Source organism: Squalius cephalus (assembly GCF_949319135.1).
Source record: "Squalius cephalus genome assembly, chromosome: 2".
NCBI lineage: Eukaryota > Metazoa > Chordata > Actinopteri > Cypriniformes > Leuciscidae > Squalius > Squalius cephalus.
In genome coordinates, this window is record NC_137123.1 from 25,076,903 (window position 1) to 25,096,603 (window position 19,701).

The window sequence follows — 19,701 nt, forward strand, 5'->3', positions numbered from 1 at the left end:
TTAATATTAATAATTGATCCATGTCGGTATACACAGTCTAATATTTTACACTTAGGCTATAATTAAAAAATAGCCTAAACAATCAAGATAGCCTATTTACTTTTTTTATTTATTAAAACCAGGAAATTGGTTAATGAAACATGGATTAAAATTAAGATACAATTAATACAAAACGAAATTCGCTTTAAAGAAAGGCTTTGTGCTTTCTGTTTGAGGTCTCTGTGAAAGTTTGAAAGTCTTTTAGTGCCGCGGCGCTTTCAGAGTGGTCGCGTCCGCAATGGAGAACTGTCACTCACGTAAGATTGTTTTTTCCTCATAAATGACAAAATACTTAAAAAAAAAAGACAAACCATCAATTAAAAAAAAAAAAAAAAAAAAAAAAATATATATATATATATATAAAAAAAAGGATGGATTTATAGCGTTTTGGGGGAAAAAATGGATGGATGACCTTCTATTGCCTTTGTTTTTAATTCTCCTTTTTTGAGTTTGTCACGTAAAGTTACCTCCTTCGCCGGCGTTGCCATCTCTGATAATAACAAGCAGTCTGCATAGACTCGACTAGGCCATATTAGCCTACTGCCTGATAAAAATTTGACTATTTTAAAGTGTGCTCGATTTTTTTTTTTTTTTTTTTATTTGGATGTAGGTATAGTCAGATAACAATATTTAACAATATGCATCCCTCTAATTTGTTCCTCCCGTGAGGTGGGTTAAGGAAAAAATGCATTTGAAAATGTGAGGACCAAGCAACAACCCCAGGTTCTCCCCTGAGAACAAGACCAAAAATGTTATGTGCACCCCTGTATATGTATTAGCTTTTGCATTATATGCATATCCAGATAAACAGATATGGCTTCGATGTTACTTATAGAGTGAGATACTTGCAGAGTTGAGAATATCATATGCAGCAATTTGGCTGTTGCTTCACATTTGAAAAAAAGTCTTTGGGTTGTGCTGGAGGAGACTTTACAGAGTGCGTGCCTCTTGCATTGTCAATATTAGATCTTGACCAAATAATGATGGAGCTCTTGATGGAAAGTCTCCTCCAGCACATCCCAAACACATTCAAAGAATTTAAGGTCTGGACTCAGAGGTACCAATTCATGTGTGAAAACGATTCTTCAAGCTCCTTTCCAACCATTCTTTCACAATTTGAGCCTTATGAATCTTGACATTGTCATCATGGAATATGGCCATGATGTGTTTTCCTACATGGTTAAGAAATAAAAATCTACACACTCCATCAGTTAGGGTTAGAAGAACTGTTGCCAAACATAAAACATGCTATAATAATTACTGCAATAATGATCCAATCATTGACTCTTTAAGCATTTGCATATTTAAATCCAAACAGCGACTTTTTTTCTTCTTCTTCTTTTTTGATCGGGCAGTGTATAATACACTGTATAATAATATAATTAGAATTGCAGAGCTAATTAAACCCCGTTATGATAATGAGCAGATAAACCCAATCTCAAAATCTTATTAAATGTTGATGCCCAATGTGCCAACATAATCTCAGAGCAAATATAAAAGAATGGATTGATTAATTGCTAACACACTGCAGGTCTAGTTCATGTGTTCATTTCTGCATGTAGGAGACTATTAGAATTCCTTATGGCCAGACAATCTATGTGGAAAAACATACTCTCGAATTTCTCTGAATTTTTTTGGAATGAGCATTAGAAATAATTCTCTAATTTGATATTCACACATCCTAAAGCTTCCTTGAGGTTGAACGTGGCCTAACAAACTCTTTGCTCTCCTAAAGTTTTAACATGCAATATAATGTTTATTATACTGCACAATGTTCAAGGTGTAGGTGCAAAATATTTCACTTTAACCTCGGAAAACTTTTTAATGTTGATTAATTCATTACTAGTATGCATTAGATTTCATGTGTTATTTTGTAACAACTACCACAAAGATAGATAATAAGTGCATGTTGAAAAATGAGTTGTTCTTTAATCAACTTTATTAATGAAACACTACTCACAAAAGTATACATGAGAAAATATTCAGAACTGACATTTGCTTTAAGGTATCATTTTCTCACATCAGAATAAGACCAAACCAGCACATTTCTATCTGCATTCCATGCATTTACAGATCTTTAAAAAATTGTTATATGTGTAGATCATCTTCTTCATGTTCAAAAAATCAGCTCGTTTTAAATTATTATCCCAGGAAAAAAGTATTTACTAATTCTAAATAGCATTGGGGGGAGGGGGAGTTCCACACTCTTGTTGTTTGACGTTTTTCCTCTCACTCAGCTTCAAAGATGTGCCTGCGGGGATAAGAAATGAAATGATAAATAAGAATGAAAGAGTGATGTCAAGCAATGTTGAAACACTATTAAAACTATTGCAATTCAAAATTAGGATGAATGAATCATATTCAGATAAGCGGTATCTCACCAGTCTTCATGGCTTGTTAGACACCTGAAAGAAAGTATAGATAATTAACAAGAGTGCGGTGCACACAATCTGCTGTTTTCTGCAAAACTGCTGCTGACATGTACGAGATTCGCAAGTTTCCATTTTGGTTAAAAGCATACTGGCTAAATGCAGCACTGAAGGGGTAATTATGTTGTCAAATCAGAGCTTTACTGAGGGTTGTGATTTTTGCTTCTCACACATTTAAACACACACACACACACACACACACACACACACACACACACACACACACAGACCTGTCCTGTCTGAGCCTGCTGCTCCGGCTGGGTTTGCTGCTGAGGATCTTGGGTTTGTGGAGGACCATCCTGGAATGGTGGGTTCTGTGTAGAAATGCAATAAAAGCTCACAGTGTTAACAGATTCAATTGTTTCAGCAAATTCCAATAACAATCGTATTGAGTAATTATGAAACCAAAGAGGTTCAAAGCCTTTTTTTCTCACCATGGGTGGCTGTTGAGGAACTGCCTGTGGCATGAAGTCAAAGGGGAAGATCTATATATTGACAAACATATACAAAAATAAGTAAAATGGGTTTAATATATATATGGGTGTAGGTAATAATGTCAAAATGTTTAAGCAATTTAAAGAATTTACATTTGGAAGTTGAGGTATCAGGGGAATATTTGGTTGGTCCTGAAATGTAGACAACAAGTCACCTTTATTTATACAGCGCTTTTTACAATATAAACAGGAAAATGATTCAATGATGGAAACAACTAGTACTCAAAATTTGTAAGGCTCAGCTATTTATGGGATGAGAAAACAACAGATATAACTTCAAAATTTCACATTTAATTCAATATTGCCGCTTCTTTGTAATTATTTGAGAAATGTACTAGTTTCAAAGTAAATCCTACCTGGCGCTGACTGAAGTCATAGGGGTAAAACTTCAATAAGGAGAAAGAAAAACAAAATCACCATTGAGGTCATTGCATCAGAGGGGATGTGCAAGCAAGGATGTTGAGGCATTAGAAGAAGATATAAAAGCAACACTGTGCTGGATTGACTTTCTACAGTATATATGTAAACTTTTCTATTAAAGTCAGAGCAAGTGGTGAAATTAGCCTTCGGAGCTGTTCACTCACGATTTCCACGCTTTTTCTGCCCGGAGCCTTGGGGAGAGAGTACTTGATGAACGCTTGTGTAGGGAATGACTGAAAGCAGAAAGAGAGAGTCATGCCAAAGCGTGAATGGTTGTAATTATGTTCTAGTCTTTTGGTATACACACATGAGGTATTCAACTGATTGAGATGAGAGTTTACATCTCAAAAAGGCACCTAATAAAGAAGCTGTGTGTACGTTAGCTGATATGTTGGAGAAACAAGCTAGCCTTGCAGATAGCAAACCTTTACACACTCACCGATTTGCCCGCTGCGCCCCCTGCTGGATTAGTAGGGAAGCTCGGTGGGAAAATCTATTTAAAAAATAATAATAATTAAAAAAAATATTACAAATATTTATTATTATTATTATACATATTTTTTCCATGTAATCTAAAACGTGCTTCATGTGGTACTATATTAAAACAGAAATGTGAAAAAAAAAATTAATTTGACTGAATAAAACTGTAAAACTGAACTGAACACTGTAAAAAAGTATTTGATCAATAAGTTATGACAACATGTGTTTTTACATTGCTTCAACTCATCAAGATAAGTTAAGCAATTTTCAAATTTATAAGTTATACAAGATTCAACTCATTTCGTGAATCAGTTTGCTGTAATTTAAGTTTAAATGACTTAACCATACATGTTGATTGTATTTAAAAATTTAAGGCAGCAACTTTTTAGTTAACAGTTAATACACAAGGCTACACTAACTTAATAAAAGCAATTGTTAAGGTTTAGATAGACATTTGATTTTGTTTTCTAGAAATTAAATTAAATTAAATTAAATGTAAAGTTGTAAATAAAACAAAGATTATTTCTTACAAGAAAATAATATTGCAGTCTTTCGACTTCAGAATTTCATGTTTATTTCACTGTTACTTGCAATTTCCAAAGTATTTGTGAAATTTTTATAAGATTGTTCTTAGTGAAAATTGTCTCAAATTAAATCCTAAACTATTTTTTTCAGTGCATTCGGTTACACTAACCTAATGAAAGTCATTTTAAGGGTTAGATCAGGTACACTAACCTAATAAAAGTAATTATTTGATCAGGCAGAAATAAATCAAAAAGCAAATGTTTGCATGGTTTCTTGGTTCAACTTTGAATTGCTATATTTAAGGTTTTTACAAACAGAAAAAAAAAAAAAATAGCTCATACGATTTCCATGCTGATTGGAGCGTTCAGACCAGGATGTTGCTGTGATGGCATTCCCTGGAAGCCACCATTATTCCCCTAAGAAAATAAAAGTTCAAATTTACTGTAGTGGATGCCCACAAAAAAAACATGTTTAGTTCCGTTATAATTAGTATGCTCAAAACGTGTTCTGCAGCAACCTCAGGGTAGTCAGTTAAACCTATATATCATATAAACACATGTCATGGAGTAGCATGTCATCATACACTGTAATATTACAGAGCTATTTTCATCATAAAACCGGGTGCAATCTGTTGATTATGGTTAAAGCAAGAGATTCCAAAGACTTTTATGCCATTTTTGGATACGGAAAAGTCCAGAATGTTCATGTTGTGGTGAGCCCCACCTGCCTCGGGCTGCCATAATGAGGGAGATAATTGAAAAACGGTGAAAGCTAGAGAGAGACATAAACACACACGCACAAAAAAGGATCAGTTTCAGAATCTGGGCGACCCAAACACATAAAACAAGCCTTCATGAGTACAAAGACATTCCTTTAAAAAGGTTTGATGTACTTACTGGTGCTGCGGATACTGCACCCGCCAGAAGAAGACACACGAAAGATGTCCACATGTTTAAGGAATCACCAGCCTACTCAAGCAAAAATGTGACCTAAGACAGACAACACCAATGAGGGCGTGCTATTTCTGAACAATATCATAGAAAGAGAAGCACTTACAGTGTACGGAAATGGTCAACCAGCTTTCTCACCTTGGTTGCAGGTAGAGTTATAGCTCTGGGACATGAGTTTTCTAGCTTTTATTTGCTCTCTGGCTTAGCTCTCAACCAATCCCTCTCAGGCTAGACTTTATCATGACCTCACATACGGAGAAAGATGGTTATTGAGAAAATGACCTGTAGTCAGACTTTGTCTGCCTTTCTGTCAGCTATTATTATAATGATAACAGTTGAGGAAACTGCTGATATCACCAGCCTATATTTTTGAAGCTACAAAATATCAAAAATAGGAACTGAGTTTGTTTTTTGTGTACAAACTTAGTGATGTTTAATTGCAGCGAGAGAACTGTCTGAACAACAACGTCAGGTTCTGAAGAGCTTTCTTGGGATGATATTTATTTTCAGCCAAACTAGGAATTGTTATGTATGAATAAACAATCTAAAAAAAAAAACTTTTCAACATAAATGCTAATAATAACACACAAGAGGAGACAAAGTATTGATTGTACGCTTTATTATAAATCAAGATTTAAAAACATGTTTGCAAAAAAAAAAAAAAAGAAAAGCTTATGACTGTATGGCTCTCGAGCATCAAGCCGCTGGAAAAAAAGCACCATTTGATGGGTCATCATTTTTTCTAAAGCAGGAAAGCATTTATGCAGTCACTCTGCAAAACACGAGCAGCTTCTTTGTCGTTCAGGAATTGGTGGTCAGCTTATACTTTCATCTGTGAGAAAAAGAAAAGACGGAGGCTTTAGAAATGTGTTGCTTTGTGCAGAAAGGTTGAACCCAAGGTTGAAGGTTGAAATGAAACCCAACTTACAGAACCAATGTTGCATATTCAATAGCAAAAAACGGTTAAATTTGTGGCATTACAGCGTTATGATTAATATATTGGATATAATTATTACTTAACCATTAGTCATCATGATCATCATCATCATCCTTTGGAACAGGAGCCTAAAAAAGTACAACAGATTATATACAGCCTCATATATATGTGATATTATTAAATATATCACAGTTTTTTAGGTTGGTCTGTACTGGGGCAGCAGGAGCAACTGGGACAGCCGGGACAGCCGGGACAGCAGGGACAGCAGGGACAGCAGGTTGAGGAAAGCCGAAGGGGTACAGCTAGAAAACAGAGGGAAACGAATGAACTTCTACATGGTTGACGAGAAATGGAGAATTTCATGTAGCAGTAGGGAAATAAAAAAATGCAGATACACGTACAACTTCAATACTTTCTTTGCCTGCGGGCTGGGGAATCTCATGTTTAATGAAGCCACGGATAGGTTGACCCTGTGAAGAATAAGAAAAACTGATCGCATGCTCAGCTAGCAGAAGATAATGAATACTCTGCGAAAAGAAATGAAACCCAACTTACAGAACCTCCAGCTGCAGCCTGATGAGCTGCCAGAAGCTGAAAAAGATCATATAATACAATAATTCTATTTTTAATGTAACATTTTATATTCATACATGAAAATGTACATCTAAAATATTACTATAATATAAAATGTAATATGTAATTTATACTCTTACAATCTCTATTTCAGAAGGTCTAGCTGCAGCGGCGGCCGCAGGAAGAGCCTGTAGATCATTACATAATGTACTATAATCCTATATGACACTGTTTATTCCCATATTCCTTGAGTCATTTTATTGAAATAGGGGTGAATCCAGATTGATTGGGACACTTTTGCCATTGAAATGACTGGGGAAAGTGTCCCAATCAACCTGAATTCACCCTTCCATGTATTAATTTAATGTTTGGACCAAACTAACCTGTGGAGCCATGACAGGTTTGTACTCTAGCTCATAATACATCAGTTGCTGTGGGTCAAAGAACAGGAGAGTTAAGGCTAGTATCACAATGCTAGCATCCCACATTCTCTTGTCACAGTTGGCTCATGGATAAATACATAAGAGTAAAATCGATCACGTACCGGAGCGCAGTAGGCCACACCGATGACAAATGCAAGTAAAATGAGGGATCTCATGTTGAATGATGATGTCTGAAATATGACATGCAAAGATATCGTTTCATTGTTTGCTATCTTCTATGTAACCTTCTGCAACAGGAAAGTAGATCAACCTTCAGCCCCAAAATTGTTTGTACCTTACCTTCGTTTAAGACTCTTGATTGTGATCAGGATTGAGGAGGAGGATTTTGTGATACTGCTCTCTAGATCTACTCCTTATATTCTCTTTGAAAACAAAAGGCCCATGGCATCAGCATCTGATTGGCTTTGGTGACCAGCCAAGTTCCTTTATAGAGGGCAAAAATGTGCATTCAAAGCAAATATATATCTTTGCTTATCTCAAAGCAACATTTTGGCTGAGATTGTAATTATTTGGCATGATATAGTATAGTACAAATAAATCAAACGCAATCAGAAAATATGTTTATGGCACTTGAGATGAAATCATAAAAGCTCTCTGACAGCAATGTTCACACTTGTTCAAACTGTAGGAACCTTCTGCCTGACTGAGGACACTGCTAGGAAATAAAGTATCTATAAATAATATTATAAATAATAAGACCATAATAGACCATAAGACACTGTACCTAAGCAATATTTTAAATCATTTTCTGTTGAATTTAATTGGTTATTGCAATTAAATTGTTTCATTCTGGATTTACATTTCATGTTACATTGGGAAACTGCAGTGAAAGTCAATAATTTGACTGTTGACTTTCATGTAAAGGTTAAAAAACAATTGGCTATGAAATTATTTGAAAAGATACAAAATATTCCATATAGTTTTATTATGTATTTTTTTTTCCAGGTACTGTATAAAAGTAAAACATATATATATATATATATATATATATATATATATATATATATATATATATATATATATATATATAATAATTTATTGTCCCTTACCAGTAGGCGATTCTGTTTTTCTGATGGCATTTTAAGAACTTTCAGAAATGCTCTGCACTTTAATCATATAGTTTAAAACAAATTTTAATTCACTCATATTGTGATTCTCTGGGAATGTGCACATTTTTCCAGTTCTATTAACACAGCTGACACTTGATGACAGATGTACAGTATGCAACACAGAAGGAGCCTCGGGCTGTAATTAACTTTGTATTTAATCATATGTCTAGTATATATGTTGAGGACCACACACAAAGTTCACAGTACAAAAGTCAGAAATAATTGTAAAGGGTTTTGATTTTTAAATCTTTTCGTTCACAACAAAATCAAAGCTTTAGTTCATACTGGGAAGAATAAAAGATAAAGAAATAGTAATAAGTAAACAAAGTACATTTTTAGAACTGCTATGAAAAATATTTAAAAAAAACTTCCATTATGCTGCCTTAACCCATATATAAACCATAAGCATAATACAAAATGCATATTAAAATAAATCTTGCAGTAAAGATATGCAAAGATTGCTCTTAGGGGTACAAATCATGGTTGGTCTTGACAGTATCGGAAAGCAGTGGTGGGGACGCTGGAACAAGAGCTTCTTCTGGTGTTGGGAATTTAGTGGGAACTAGATTGGGATCACTGTACTGGGGATCGGATTGGACAGTGGGCAAGGCAGCCGAAACGAAAGTCCCTTGACCAGAAGACAAAGGTCCAGTGTTGGTTAAGGGGTTTTCAGCAGACTGGACATGATCACACGGCACTCGCTCACGTTCCTGCTTGTTAGCAATCCTACTAGGCAGCGCTCCATTATTTGGATGGGATCCACCAGTAGCAGGTATGGCATCCCCACTGGGTGGTACAGCTACAGCGCTAGGTGGCCGGACCTCAGTATTGGTCGAGAAGGTCATTCCACTGACAGGGTAGGTGTTGATGTGGAAGGAATTGGCTGGTCTTAAAGGGTTAACAGGTACAGCAGGTTGTGGTCCAGCTACAGGAAACACATTGCCCCTAAACGCAGGCATGTGCATGTCAACATGGCCCAGTCGTCCCATGTTCTGTGTGTGACAGAAATTTGGACAGAGATTTAGACAAAATATTTATTTATTTATTCACAATTAAATAAGCAAATTTGTGACATTCATATATGAATCCCAAAAAAATGGGAACAGGCTAAATGCTTGCTAAAATTTTTATGATGATAATATAATTTATACCAAAAATTAGAATAGAAAAAAAAAAGAATAAAATAAAAGTAAAATAAAGAAGCATCTTCACTTATGATCTCAGACTTTTTTACCTGAAGTTCCTCGGAGCTCAATCCACCATATGGTCCAGCCTTTAAAAAGGATTCACATAAGGAATTACCCCCCAATAACACATTTAGAGAATAAATATTCAATTGTATAACAATTCATGCCGATTCATTCACCATTCGTTGTTGAGTCTGTGGAACCATGTAAAGAAATGGTTGAACCTGTGGAAAAACACATGATATAAGAATATTGAAAACACTAGATTTGCTTGAGTCCTGAATGTTTGCGTTGATACCTGTTGTTGCTGAGGCTGGTTTGGATGCATTTGGTGCTTGTGTTGTTTGTTTTGTGCCATTAATGGTTGTGAAGCTGTAACTGCATTAGCAGGGAATTGTTGAGACGTTGCGTGGTGGAAAACAGGCACTCCATAGGAGAACTGATGATGGAAAGGAGCATTTGAGAACTAATTGTAAAAGTTCTGATTTAGGAGATTGACAAGTGAGCAAAAGGACAATATAGTTAGAAGTGGATTCTGGGACAAATGAGGTTCAATCAAGAGTGAATGAACTCAATGACTCCTCTTAGGATTGTTGGATGCTGAACTGACAAATTTCTGACAGAGATTTTATTTGCGTGCACACATTTTACAGACACACGAGGCAATATATTACATCAACCTTCTTTGTTTGGACACATCAAGTGCATCAGGTTTCCACAATAAATCAAAACTCCTCAGACGTGGAGATGGGAAGATTTCCTCCAGCGAAATATTTTTGATAATATACCAAAGTGTCTAAGCATAAAGGCTTGCTTGAGGGTTACATCTATCATTAATTAAGTTTGGGTTTGGACCTCGTATCAGAATAAACCTGCTGAACCCAGACAGTCTGTTAGCTCTTCCTGTGGTGTATTTTTGATGACTACAAACAAAACCACACATATTTCTAATATTATATGGAAACACTCTTACTGTTGGGTTCCTGGATTGTGGTCCAAGAATGGGATAGTAGAAAAACTGAAAAATACAGGGAGAGCAATGTTTTAGGTATTTTAATAAATGTATTTTTAGAATTTAGTACATTCTAAAAGCATTTTTAATATTTTTAAATAGTATTATTTTAAATAATAATATTAATTATATCATTTTATTTAAAAATTTGGTTACACTTTATTACATGTCAACTAACTATCATTAGAGTTTTAGTTGACTGTTAGGTTAGGGTTAGGGTTAAATTTCTGGTTAGTAGAATAAGACATATACTTGCAAAGTTACTAATAGTCAGTAAAATGTCTATTGGAGGAGCATCAAAATAAAGTGTTGTCAGATATTAAGCAGACAGTCTACTAATACTCTAATGACTGGTTGGCTTGCAGTTGCAAGGTTACTTACAGTATAATGTCTAATGTGGACTATTGAAATAAAGTGTTACCAAAAATTAATTCCTGGACTGTTTTATTAAGGTAAGAAATTAGTGAATTCAAATTAAGTTTCTTACCTGCGGTTGCTGGGGATGAGGATAGGGAAAGTATTGAATGTGTGCTGGAAGTTGACCGAGACCTGTATTGGGGTTGGGTGGAGAGGCCCATGGATTGGTCAGAGCGGCCAGCTGTTGCTGAGGACCAGAGGGCACTCTGGGAGATTTAGGCTGAAACTGCTGTGGCACATGATGGGCTTGTACCCGTACCTCAGACCCAGACGGTGGAGACTGTCTCACTGGGGTTCCTTGTGCTGGCACATCTCCCATTGGGACTTTTTGGGGAGCATTTGGGGAGATCTATGAAAAGGTCAATTGAATAACATAAGTATAACATAATCAAGCAACAATAAATTATGCCATTTCACCATTAACTGCACCTCAGATTAGTAATGCAGTAGTGAATTCACACAGAGAAGTAAAGGAAAAAAAAATCTACAATACAACCATGGTATGTTCGGTTTTGATGGTCCCCTTTAGACATTCTGTTGACTATAAATAACACTGCATGTAACTCTCATTAGAGTATTAGTAGACTGTCTGCTTAATATCTGCTGACTAGAAATAACTTAGCAACATGTCAACTTATTCTACTACCCCTACCCCCAACAGTCTCCTATAATGAGAGTTAGAATTTATTTATGGAGAAAAGAATGTCTAAAGGGGAACATAAAAAAAAAAAAAAAATGAACCCAAGTGGTATCTGGATGAAAAGAGATGACTGTAATGACTCACCGGAACTCCAAATGTTCCAGCTAGAAAACATGTGAGCAACGCTATAAGCCTCATTTGTGTCATACCTAAAGATACACACAGTAAATACATGTGCACTATACAACTTGAAAAAATTATAAATTAGTTGCTAATATTGCATGACAGAAAACAAAACCAAATACTCACTTTAAAATCCTTTGATCACAACGAAAGAATGCAAGTGGAGAAGGGTGTACTTAAACAGTGTCCATTCCTCAAGCAACCAATCAGCTCTGGAAATGGGCTCTGACCTCAGACAATATTGAACCTCAGACCATAATTGAATTGTACAATCTAGAGAACACTTAGTGTCTAAATGAATCATCAAATCAACCCATTTGAAATGCTAGACATATCCAGACGAGTTTGGGTGATTTGATATATTGGTTCAGTTTTATGGTAGTAAAAGTCTACTAATAAAAGATAAATATGATCATAAATCTAGGTGTGTTTGTGGTAGTCTGTAAGTGAATGCCATACATTTATTTTCACAGCAAGCACATTTTAGAGTAGAAACAGGATGGCGTGTCAGAATAATGAAGACATCTGGTTTATTTCAATAAATCAAGATGTTGTGTTCCCCCACACCAGAAGAGTTTGTCTCATCTGAGGTCGCTTCTCACTGATTTCGTCTTCACAATGTTGATTAAAACGAAACCACAGCTACCTTCTAAAGCCACTTTGGTTCAGGTAATGACAGTATAATTCTGTCATTCCCACAGTAAGAACTATACTAATTTCACATTGTGGTGAGATAACTGTTATTATTAAGTTGGGTTCAGACCAAATAGAAATGCAGACACAGACAGCAGTTTTAACGGTAAAACCAGGAATTCCCTAAACATGACTGGATATGCAAACAACAAGACTTGTCATGGTATCACAGGTAAGATGCATTTGAAGACATTTCCTCTTAATGTAGACTGTGTTTAATAAGTGTGCAGTGACTCAGGAGTCATACTGTCCCACCCAAGACAATCTCAAAATCTCAAAATTACACATCCACATCTTTCTCTGTTGACACTTGCACCACACCTATACTGTAGTGCATAATGCCTCAGAGTTGCATGCATTGACCTTTACATTAAACATTTATAATCTGAAATGACAGACTGTTCACTTTACTATTTTGAGAGACTATATGCTTAATATTAGCATTTGGTCACAGAGCTTGGGCAGCAAGTTGTTGGATATTTAAAATTCGATTGACTACAAAGATCCGAAATATGACGTACAAGACCATATCAAGTGTATTACTTCACTGCGAGTTTGTGTGCCCATTTAATATTAAAGTACACGGTTACCCCCCGCTATGAGGGGCTTGTAGAGGATTTTCTACTCAAGCTCAAGCATTTTGATGATAACTTCACATAGAACACAAATTTCTCTATAGCAGGGTTTACCAACCAACGTTAAATGTATAATTAAATAAATGAGGGAAATTGTTTTATTTTACAGTTGTATTATTTCTAAAAAAAACAACCAAATAACATGTTAAACAGATTCACTCTTTTTATTGAAAGCATTACTGAAATGTCAAGGGTACTTTACAAAACAACCCCTGCTCTACTTTCCACCATCTCCACGAATGGTGGTGGGGATGACTGGGGGACTGGGTGTGGGTGCTGGAGCCGGAGCCGGAGCCGGGGCCGGGGCCGGGGCAGGGGCTGGGGAAGGGACTGGACGAGGCAGCAGCAGGGGCCACTGAAATGGCCACAGTGGGAACAGAGGTCCGGGTTGAACCGGCCTCACTTGATAATAATGACCTCCAGGAAAATAGGGCCAATAGATCCTCTAGAGCAAAGACAGTTTAAACAGTCAAATAGAACATGTGCATATGAGGCATTTTGTTCAGCTTCAGGAGAAAATTACATATTTATTATAACTGGGAGCATTGGGAGTTTACCTCATCACTGCCAGAGGAGCTCCAAAGCTTATAACGCTGGCAAAGCTGGGAGGAATTTTTATATGACATGAGTTCATGGTATTATAATAATTGTTATTTCATACATTGAATGTTGTTTGATTCAGGTCTACAGGCTTAAATGAGCCGGGCTGCTCAGTTACATCATAATAAGTGATATAAAGAGAGTAAAAACAAAATCCTTCAAAAACAAAATTTACTTACAGCTCCAGAGGAAATGAGCCACAGGACAGTCAATAATATGAGACTCTTCATTTTGGGATGGCACGGTTTTTTTTTAACCTTATTTAGAAAAGAAATTCCTAACAGATCTGAAATCGTAGTTATCTCAATAATGATGGCAATTCAGTACAACTGATATTAAATAGAGAAAGCATTTGAACTAGGACAGATAAATGTAATACATGTAAAGATACTAAATAAATAAACTAAATGTAAAGACTGCAACTAATTCTACATACAAGTACCATAGTTAGCCACATAGAGTCACTCATGAGTAGAAGAGAGGAGGTTCAGTCAGATAATAAATCTTTTTTTTTTCTCACAAAAACTTTAATGTTTAAAATGTATGATAAATTAAGAGAATTTTTTCAATTATTAAAAAATATTTCAATCTCCAAATTCCAACATCATATTTTCCTAAAAGCTGTAGTTTAACCAACCCTTTAAAACCACACTAGCATGTTCACACAACAGTAAACTATATAATGAAAACAAGTATTTTTCCAATTTCATGTCAAGGTTGGGGCAAGTTGTCGCGTGCCGTATTATAAGAGTTGTCAAATGTGTTTTAAATGTTAAAAATGTGCACAACTTATTACAACACTTGCTAGTTATTTGTACTTTTTTTTCCTTCAGAAAGTTTTATAATGTTTTAATTTTGCCAAAACCTCTATTTAATGGTGGATCCCATGATGACATTGTTGTCATCGAAAATGTTTAATAGCTTATTGTTGTTTAATGTAGAAAATATTTTGTAAAAATTTAAAACAATAAACCAACCTTAAAAACATTTACTGGTGTAAAAAGCGTGACAACTTGCCCCAATCTTCCCTATACTTCAATACAGTTGATGAAGATAACATTAACTCAATTAAAGTAAAAAAAGAAAACTAGAGAGAGAGAGAGAGAGAGAGAGAGAGAGTAGAGTAGAGTATATTTAAATGTATCAATTGTACTTACTGTCATGCAATTCGTTGAGTCTTCTTGATGTCCTGAAAGAACTGCAAATACACTGAGATTTATCCCAGTCCAGCTGATGCACTCAGAGTTTTAGCACACATGCATTTACTATTTTTTAACTCATTGTGCACACAAACCTATTACCTGGATATTACAATATTTAGTCATTTCGTAATCCTTAAAATCCCACACATTCCCAAAAGCTTACTGTCAATGTATGCAATTGTGAAATCTAAAACTTACATTGCTTCAGAGGATTTTCTCATAATCTCTCTGTCCCTATAAGACATTTTCCTTTAGCATATGAAAATATGTCACTGCAAAACAGTCAAGTATTTAAGATTTATTTATTGGTACTAAGTAAAAAAAAAAAAAACTCAATGACATAGCTATGTAATATTGATTTAGTTTGATTTAGATTTGGAGAAATGTTGATTTAGTGTAATAATATGTTGTTGAGCCCCAGCTCCAATACACCCAATACACCGCCTAACCCAGCCATTTACTGTAAAAACTGAACTAAGTTTACTAACTAAATAAATAAATGTCAGTTTTTAGTCAAATGTAAAGATCAATTTGGACAAAAGCAAAATAACTAATTGCAAATCGTTTTTTGCTTTAAAAGAGCTATGGCTACAATTCAAAGTTGAACTGTTGGATTCACATATGTCCAAAGAATTGCAGTTGGTTTAATAAATTATAAAATGCTATGAAAATTGAAATCATATCATGTAAAATGTAGCACAAACTATCAGTATGTTGTCATTTTAATTACTTTTATAAATGTGTCTGTTCTTATTTCTTTTACTTTGGAGATTGAAAGTTTTTTTTCCCTCATGCCTCAACTGAACTTTTATGTTGAAAGTAATGCTTTCTACTGAACTCATCAGCTTTTTGATGATGGACTCGATGAAAAAGTTTATAATACTACAAATTCCACATTCAGTTCCAGATTTATGAAAACCTTGACAGATGTCGTAAAGACATTTATAATTCAATAAAGAATCCCATCCAGCCCTAAGGTGTGCCTTAATCTTTTGTTTTGTTTATGTGTTGCATAAATTCAGTGTATGTTTACAATTATATACCAAAAGAGACAACTATGTGAATCATTTCCCTATTTCCCAATTGTTGAGTAAAGTCCAACTTGCTAAATACTTGCTAAATACTAAATACATTTTTCACTATGTTACTTCTGCTGATTGGCCAGTTGCATGTCGATAATGTATATATATAGCATTTATCACTGCTGTTTTGATGTCACACCTGAAACAGAGAAGTCTCTCATACATCTGCCATAAAGGTAAGAAGCAATCTTTGAATCAACGGCATTTGCATTTATATTTGGACACAGGAAAGATTAGGAAGATAGGAAACATTCTTATCCACTGCGATTTACACATCATGAATCTTTCTAGATCTGAGCAACTCTTCTTGAGAACCATGAAATCTTTCCTACTTGTTGCTTGTGTCTTTGGACTCTGCTGTGCCGTAATAGTGAGTAACATTCTCTTGTTGATCAAATGCATATGTGTTGATGTGCATTCAATTTATGTTTCAACCCCCACAAACCTTTTTATTACTTATTCTATAACACTGGAAATGACCGATTCATTTCTTTTCAGGCAGAGGATGAAGAATATCGAGAGAAGCGCTCATCAAGCCATTCCTCAGAGGTCAGTTTGAAATCGAAATCTCTCGCATAAAATCATTTTAATTTACTGATCATATTTATTCCATATTTTCTCGAGTGCAAAAATGATCCTGAGCCATGCAAAAACATTTATGTATAGAAATCATAGAAAACCCTCTAATTATGTTGATATACGTATGTCTTTCTTCATTTTGAAAATCTGTTGAGTGTAGACTCTTTTTCAATGTAAATCTTACTCTGTTCCTCTACTGATATTACTACAGAGACGACCTGGAGGCTTCTTTAACCCGTACCAATTTCAGCGTCCTTATCCCTACCCATACTTTCCCCCTAACCTGCCTCTGCCTCAGCCTCAGCCTCAGCTTCCAAACAACAATGCCCTCCTCAGCCTCTTGCCATTCATCTTAGCACAGCTGGCATCTGCCCCTGCTCCTGCCCCTGCTCCTGCCCCGGCCCCTGCACCGGCACCGGCCCCCGCACCGGCTCCAGCTCCAGCTCCAGCTCCTGGTGGGAGATAAGCAACCAGTTAAATCAAACTAAGAAAAGTGTCTGATTGACTTTGAATACACATTATAATGCCTGCCTCTTGCTCTTGCTATGTTACAAATATTAATAATAAACTTTGCATCATTGAATATTTGTGTTTGTGTTATGCTTCGTATTTTTTGAAAAGGTAAATGTATATGAAGCATAGGTTACTAGTTAAACCTGAGCATGTGTCTGACTCTGAATGCACATTATAATGCCTACCTTGATATTTTGCTCTCGATATCTTAAAACAAGATTACATAATTTACATAATATATATAGAAGTGTGCTTATCACTGTTATCATACATTACAGCAACCAAAAGTATATTTTAAATTAGGTTACATAATCACAAATGGAGATAGAGACAAGTAACTGAGTTATTGAATCATTCTTTCAACCAATTCATTTAAAAACGCTGATTCTCTTAGGTGACTGGCAACATTCAAAATCGAATACTCTCTACATCGTTCGAATAAGTAAATATTTCGCTACAGTTAAAAAAAGTATGCTATATGAATGTTTGTGTGAACATAATCTGGACATACCACATTAGTCATGTTGTCATTATCATGTGACCTACCCGAGTCAGTGTCACTTCACAGCCATTCACAAACCTCTCCCATGGCCACATGGGATAGTAAACTATCCATTGGACGTACACCTCAGAATCCAACCGTAACTAGTAGGCCATCTAATCAACTATGATTACTGTGAACTCAAACATATACTACAGTATACTGTTTTTCACCTAACATAGTGGGGAAGTATGCAATTTCATATGCAAGCCTATCTTTATGAGTGTTTATTATGTCCCTTGAAGAGGATTTGTGATGTTGTGAACTACAAACATGAATGTGCTGTATATTTTACTTACATGTCATGTTAATTTAATGGTAATGAACAAATAAAAGTGAAAAGGGTTGAATAATCTAACCTGATCAGAAAGATTTAATGTTATATTTCACCCTTCAACAACATTGTAATTTAATTTTATAATTTTATATAATTTTAATTTTATATCTCAACAGCAAACCAGGTCATGTTCGGCCATTAACTATTAACTCTCCGCATGAAAAACTGGCAGATAGACATCATTATCTCCAATATGTTTGGAAGAATAGCATACATTAAATGCCATGTGGAGTTTGTATATGAGGAAGATGTTCATGAGATGATTGACAGGCTGGTTTATGGTGACAGGTCACACATATGTATACGAAAATGTGATCTGTGGTTAAGCATTTTTATGATGTGATATAAGCCTAGTATGTACAAAATCTTGTCAATGTCCCAAAACTTGCATACCCATCTGTAAAAGTATGTACTTTTTCCATCACAAAAAAGTACAAACCTTTAAATGATATAACTGCACTGCCTTGTCACTCAGTAACTTCTCAGACATGGTCCAAGCACAGCTGTGCTAATGCATTCTTGAGAGTGTCCCAAGTGGTGCTCACGGCAGAGCCAAATGATATCCGGCTACCCTTCTCTGGACGTCTTGGGTGGAATTTGACCTAGTCCAGCTTGACCTAATTTAGCTTTAGGGATAGGGTTATGGGTGTTGCTGGACCTTCAACTCCACCCATTACATCCAGAGAGGGGGAGCTGGACGTCAAGCTCCACCTATTGCTTTAATTTAGCAAATTTCAAAACACAGGACACATCATTGCTTTAGTACAACTTTAAGTAAGTCTTTAAGCAGTTACTTTAAGCAACTTTAAGTCCACATAAGTAAGGAAATGTGTCCAAGACTCCTAGGGCCCTATCATATAGAAGGCAAAATGCGGCGCCAGGCACGAAGCAAGTGTTTTTTGCTAGTTTCAGCCCGACGCAGTTATCATTTTCACGTCCTGCGCTGCGTTGTTTAAATAGCAAATGCATTTGCACTGATGGGCGTGCTGGTCTGAAAACAAGGTGTGTTCAGCCGCATTGTTGGCACGTTGCTATTTTGAGGCAACTGAAATAGATTGCACAATTTACCAACTGAACCCTGGTCTAAAGTCAATGGCGCAATATTATTATTTTTTGCTATTTAAAGAGCACGTTAGTAATATGCACATATAGGCGGGTCCAACAGCCGCATACACACTGCTTATTACACACACAGGGAGGCGCAGCAGCATACAAACATGCCAAATATTAAAAATAAAATTACAATGTATAAGATTATTATTGTGTACATAAAGATATGCTGGAAACTGGCTGGTCCCGTAGACGGCCTGCTTGTCCGCTTTAACCTTGCCCACGACTTCGAAAACGTCACATTAGAAAAAGCAATGGCTTGGGTCATCTCTGTAACTGGAGTGACAGGCAGCATGCTATTGCTTTTATACAACAGTTCTATAAACAAGAATTTGATAACTTACATTTAAACAATTTTAAAATTGCCAAATATATCTCCAAACAAAGCAACAGCAAACCCATTGTTACACACAACAACTGCGCCATTCAACAATTTTTTTTGTTTGTTTCTGAACGAATCAGACTACTGTCTGTGAGGAACGAACAAAGACCCAGAAAAGTCTCAGTCAGTACTTGGAACGCTGCTTGAATAAGATTTGAGGACTAACTGTTGAATAATTGTAAATATTTT

General features: G+C 35.7%; 3 protein-coding genes across 5 annotated transcripts; all 3 read right to left on the reverse strand.

The window, feature by feature from the left end:
- Positions 1-1,950: 1,950 nt before the first annotated feature.
- Positions 1,951-5,509, reverse strand: scpp5 (secretory calcium-binding phosphoprotein 5). Of its 2 annotated transcripts, none has more exons than XM_079898349.1 (12): positions 5,476-5,494; positions 5,284-5,376; positions 5,111-5,158; positions 4,729-4,803; positions 3,822-3,875; positions 3,547-3,615; positions 3,319-3,348; positions 3,056-3,094; positions 2,903-2,953; positions 2,699-2,782; positions 2,421-2,444; positions 1,951-2,290 (listed from the first exon to the last, which is right to left on the reverse strand). In XM_079898349.1, the coding sequence occupies exons 2-11, from the start codon at positions 5,335-5,337 to the stop codon at positions 2,427-2,429; spliced, it is 522 nt and encodes a 173-aa protein (XP_079754475.1). In that variant the 5' UTR covers positions 5,338-5,376; positions 5,476-5,494; the 3' UTR covers positions 1,951-2,290; positions 2,421-2,426. The 2 variants fall into 2 exon arrangements, with proteins under 2 accessions (XP_079754475.1, XP_079754474.1); XM_079898348.1 differs by having other exon boundaries at positions 1,975-2,290; positions 5,444-5,509.
- A 586-nt stretch (positions 5,510-6,095) lies between these two features.
- On the reverse strand, positions 6,096-7,651 carry scpp7 (secretory calcium-binding phosphoprotein 7). The gene is made up of 9 exons (XM_079898367.1): positions 7,570-7,651; positions 7,392-7,460; positions 7,231-7,278; positions 6,988-7,035; positions 6,830-6,865; positions 6,676-6,744; positions 6,487-6,576; positions 6,359-6,402; positions 6,096-6,169 (listed from the first exon to the last, which is right to left on the reverse strand). The coding sequence occupies exons 2-8, from the start codon at positions 7,443-7,445 to the stop codon at positions 6,361-6,363; spliced, it is 387 nt and encodes a 128-aa protein (XP_079754493.1). The 5' UTR covers positions 7,446-7,460; positions 7,570-7,651; the 3' UTR covers positions 6,096-6,169; positions 6,359-6,360.
- Positions 7,652-8,406: 755 nt separating this feature from the next.
- ambn (ameloblastin) lies at positions 8,407-11,989 on the reverse strand. Of its 2 annotated transcripts, XR_013823994.1 has the most exons (9): positions 11,965-11,986; positions 11,800-11,864; positions 11,086-11,364; positions 10,560-10,604; positions 9,885-10,025; positions 9,766-9,810; positions 9,634-9,672; positions 8,462-9,391; positions 8,410-8,431 (listed from the first exon to the last, which is right to left on the reverse strand). XR_013823994.1 is itself a non-coding variant. In XM_079898239.1 (8 exons), the coding sequence occupies exons 2-8, from the start codon at positions 11,860-11,862 to the stop codon at positions 8,864-8,866; spliced, it is 1,140 nt and encodes a 379-aa protein (XP_079754365.1). In that variant the 5' UTR covers positions 11,863-11,864; positions 11,965-11,989; the 3' UTR covers positions 8,407-8,863. The 2 variants fall into 2 exon arrangements, 1 of the variants encoding a protein (XP_079754365.1); XM_079898239.1 differs by having other exon boundaries at positions 8,407-9,391; positions 11,965-11,989.
- Between the last annotated feature and the right edge of the window lie 7,712 nt (positions 11,990-19,701).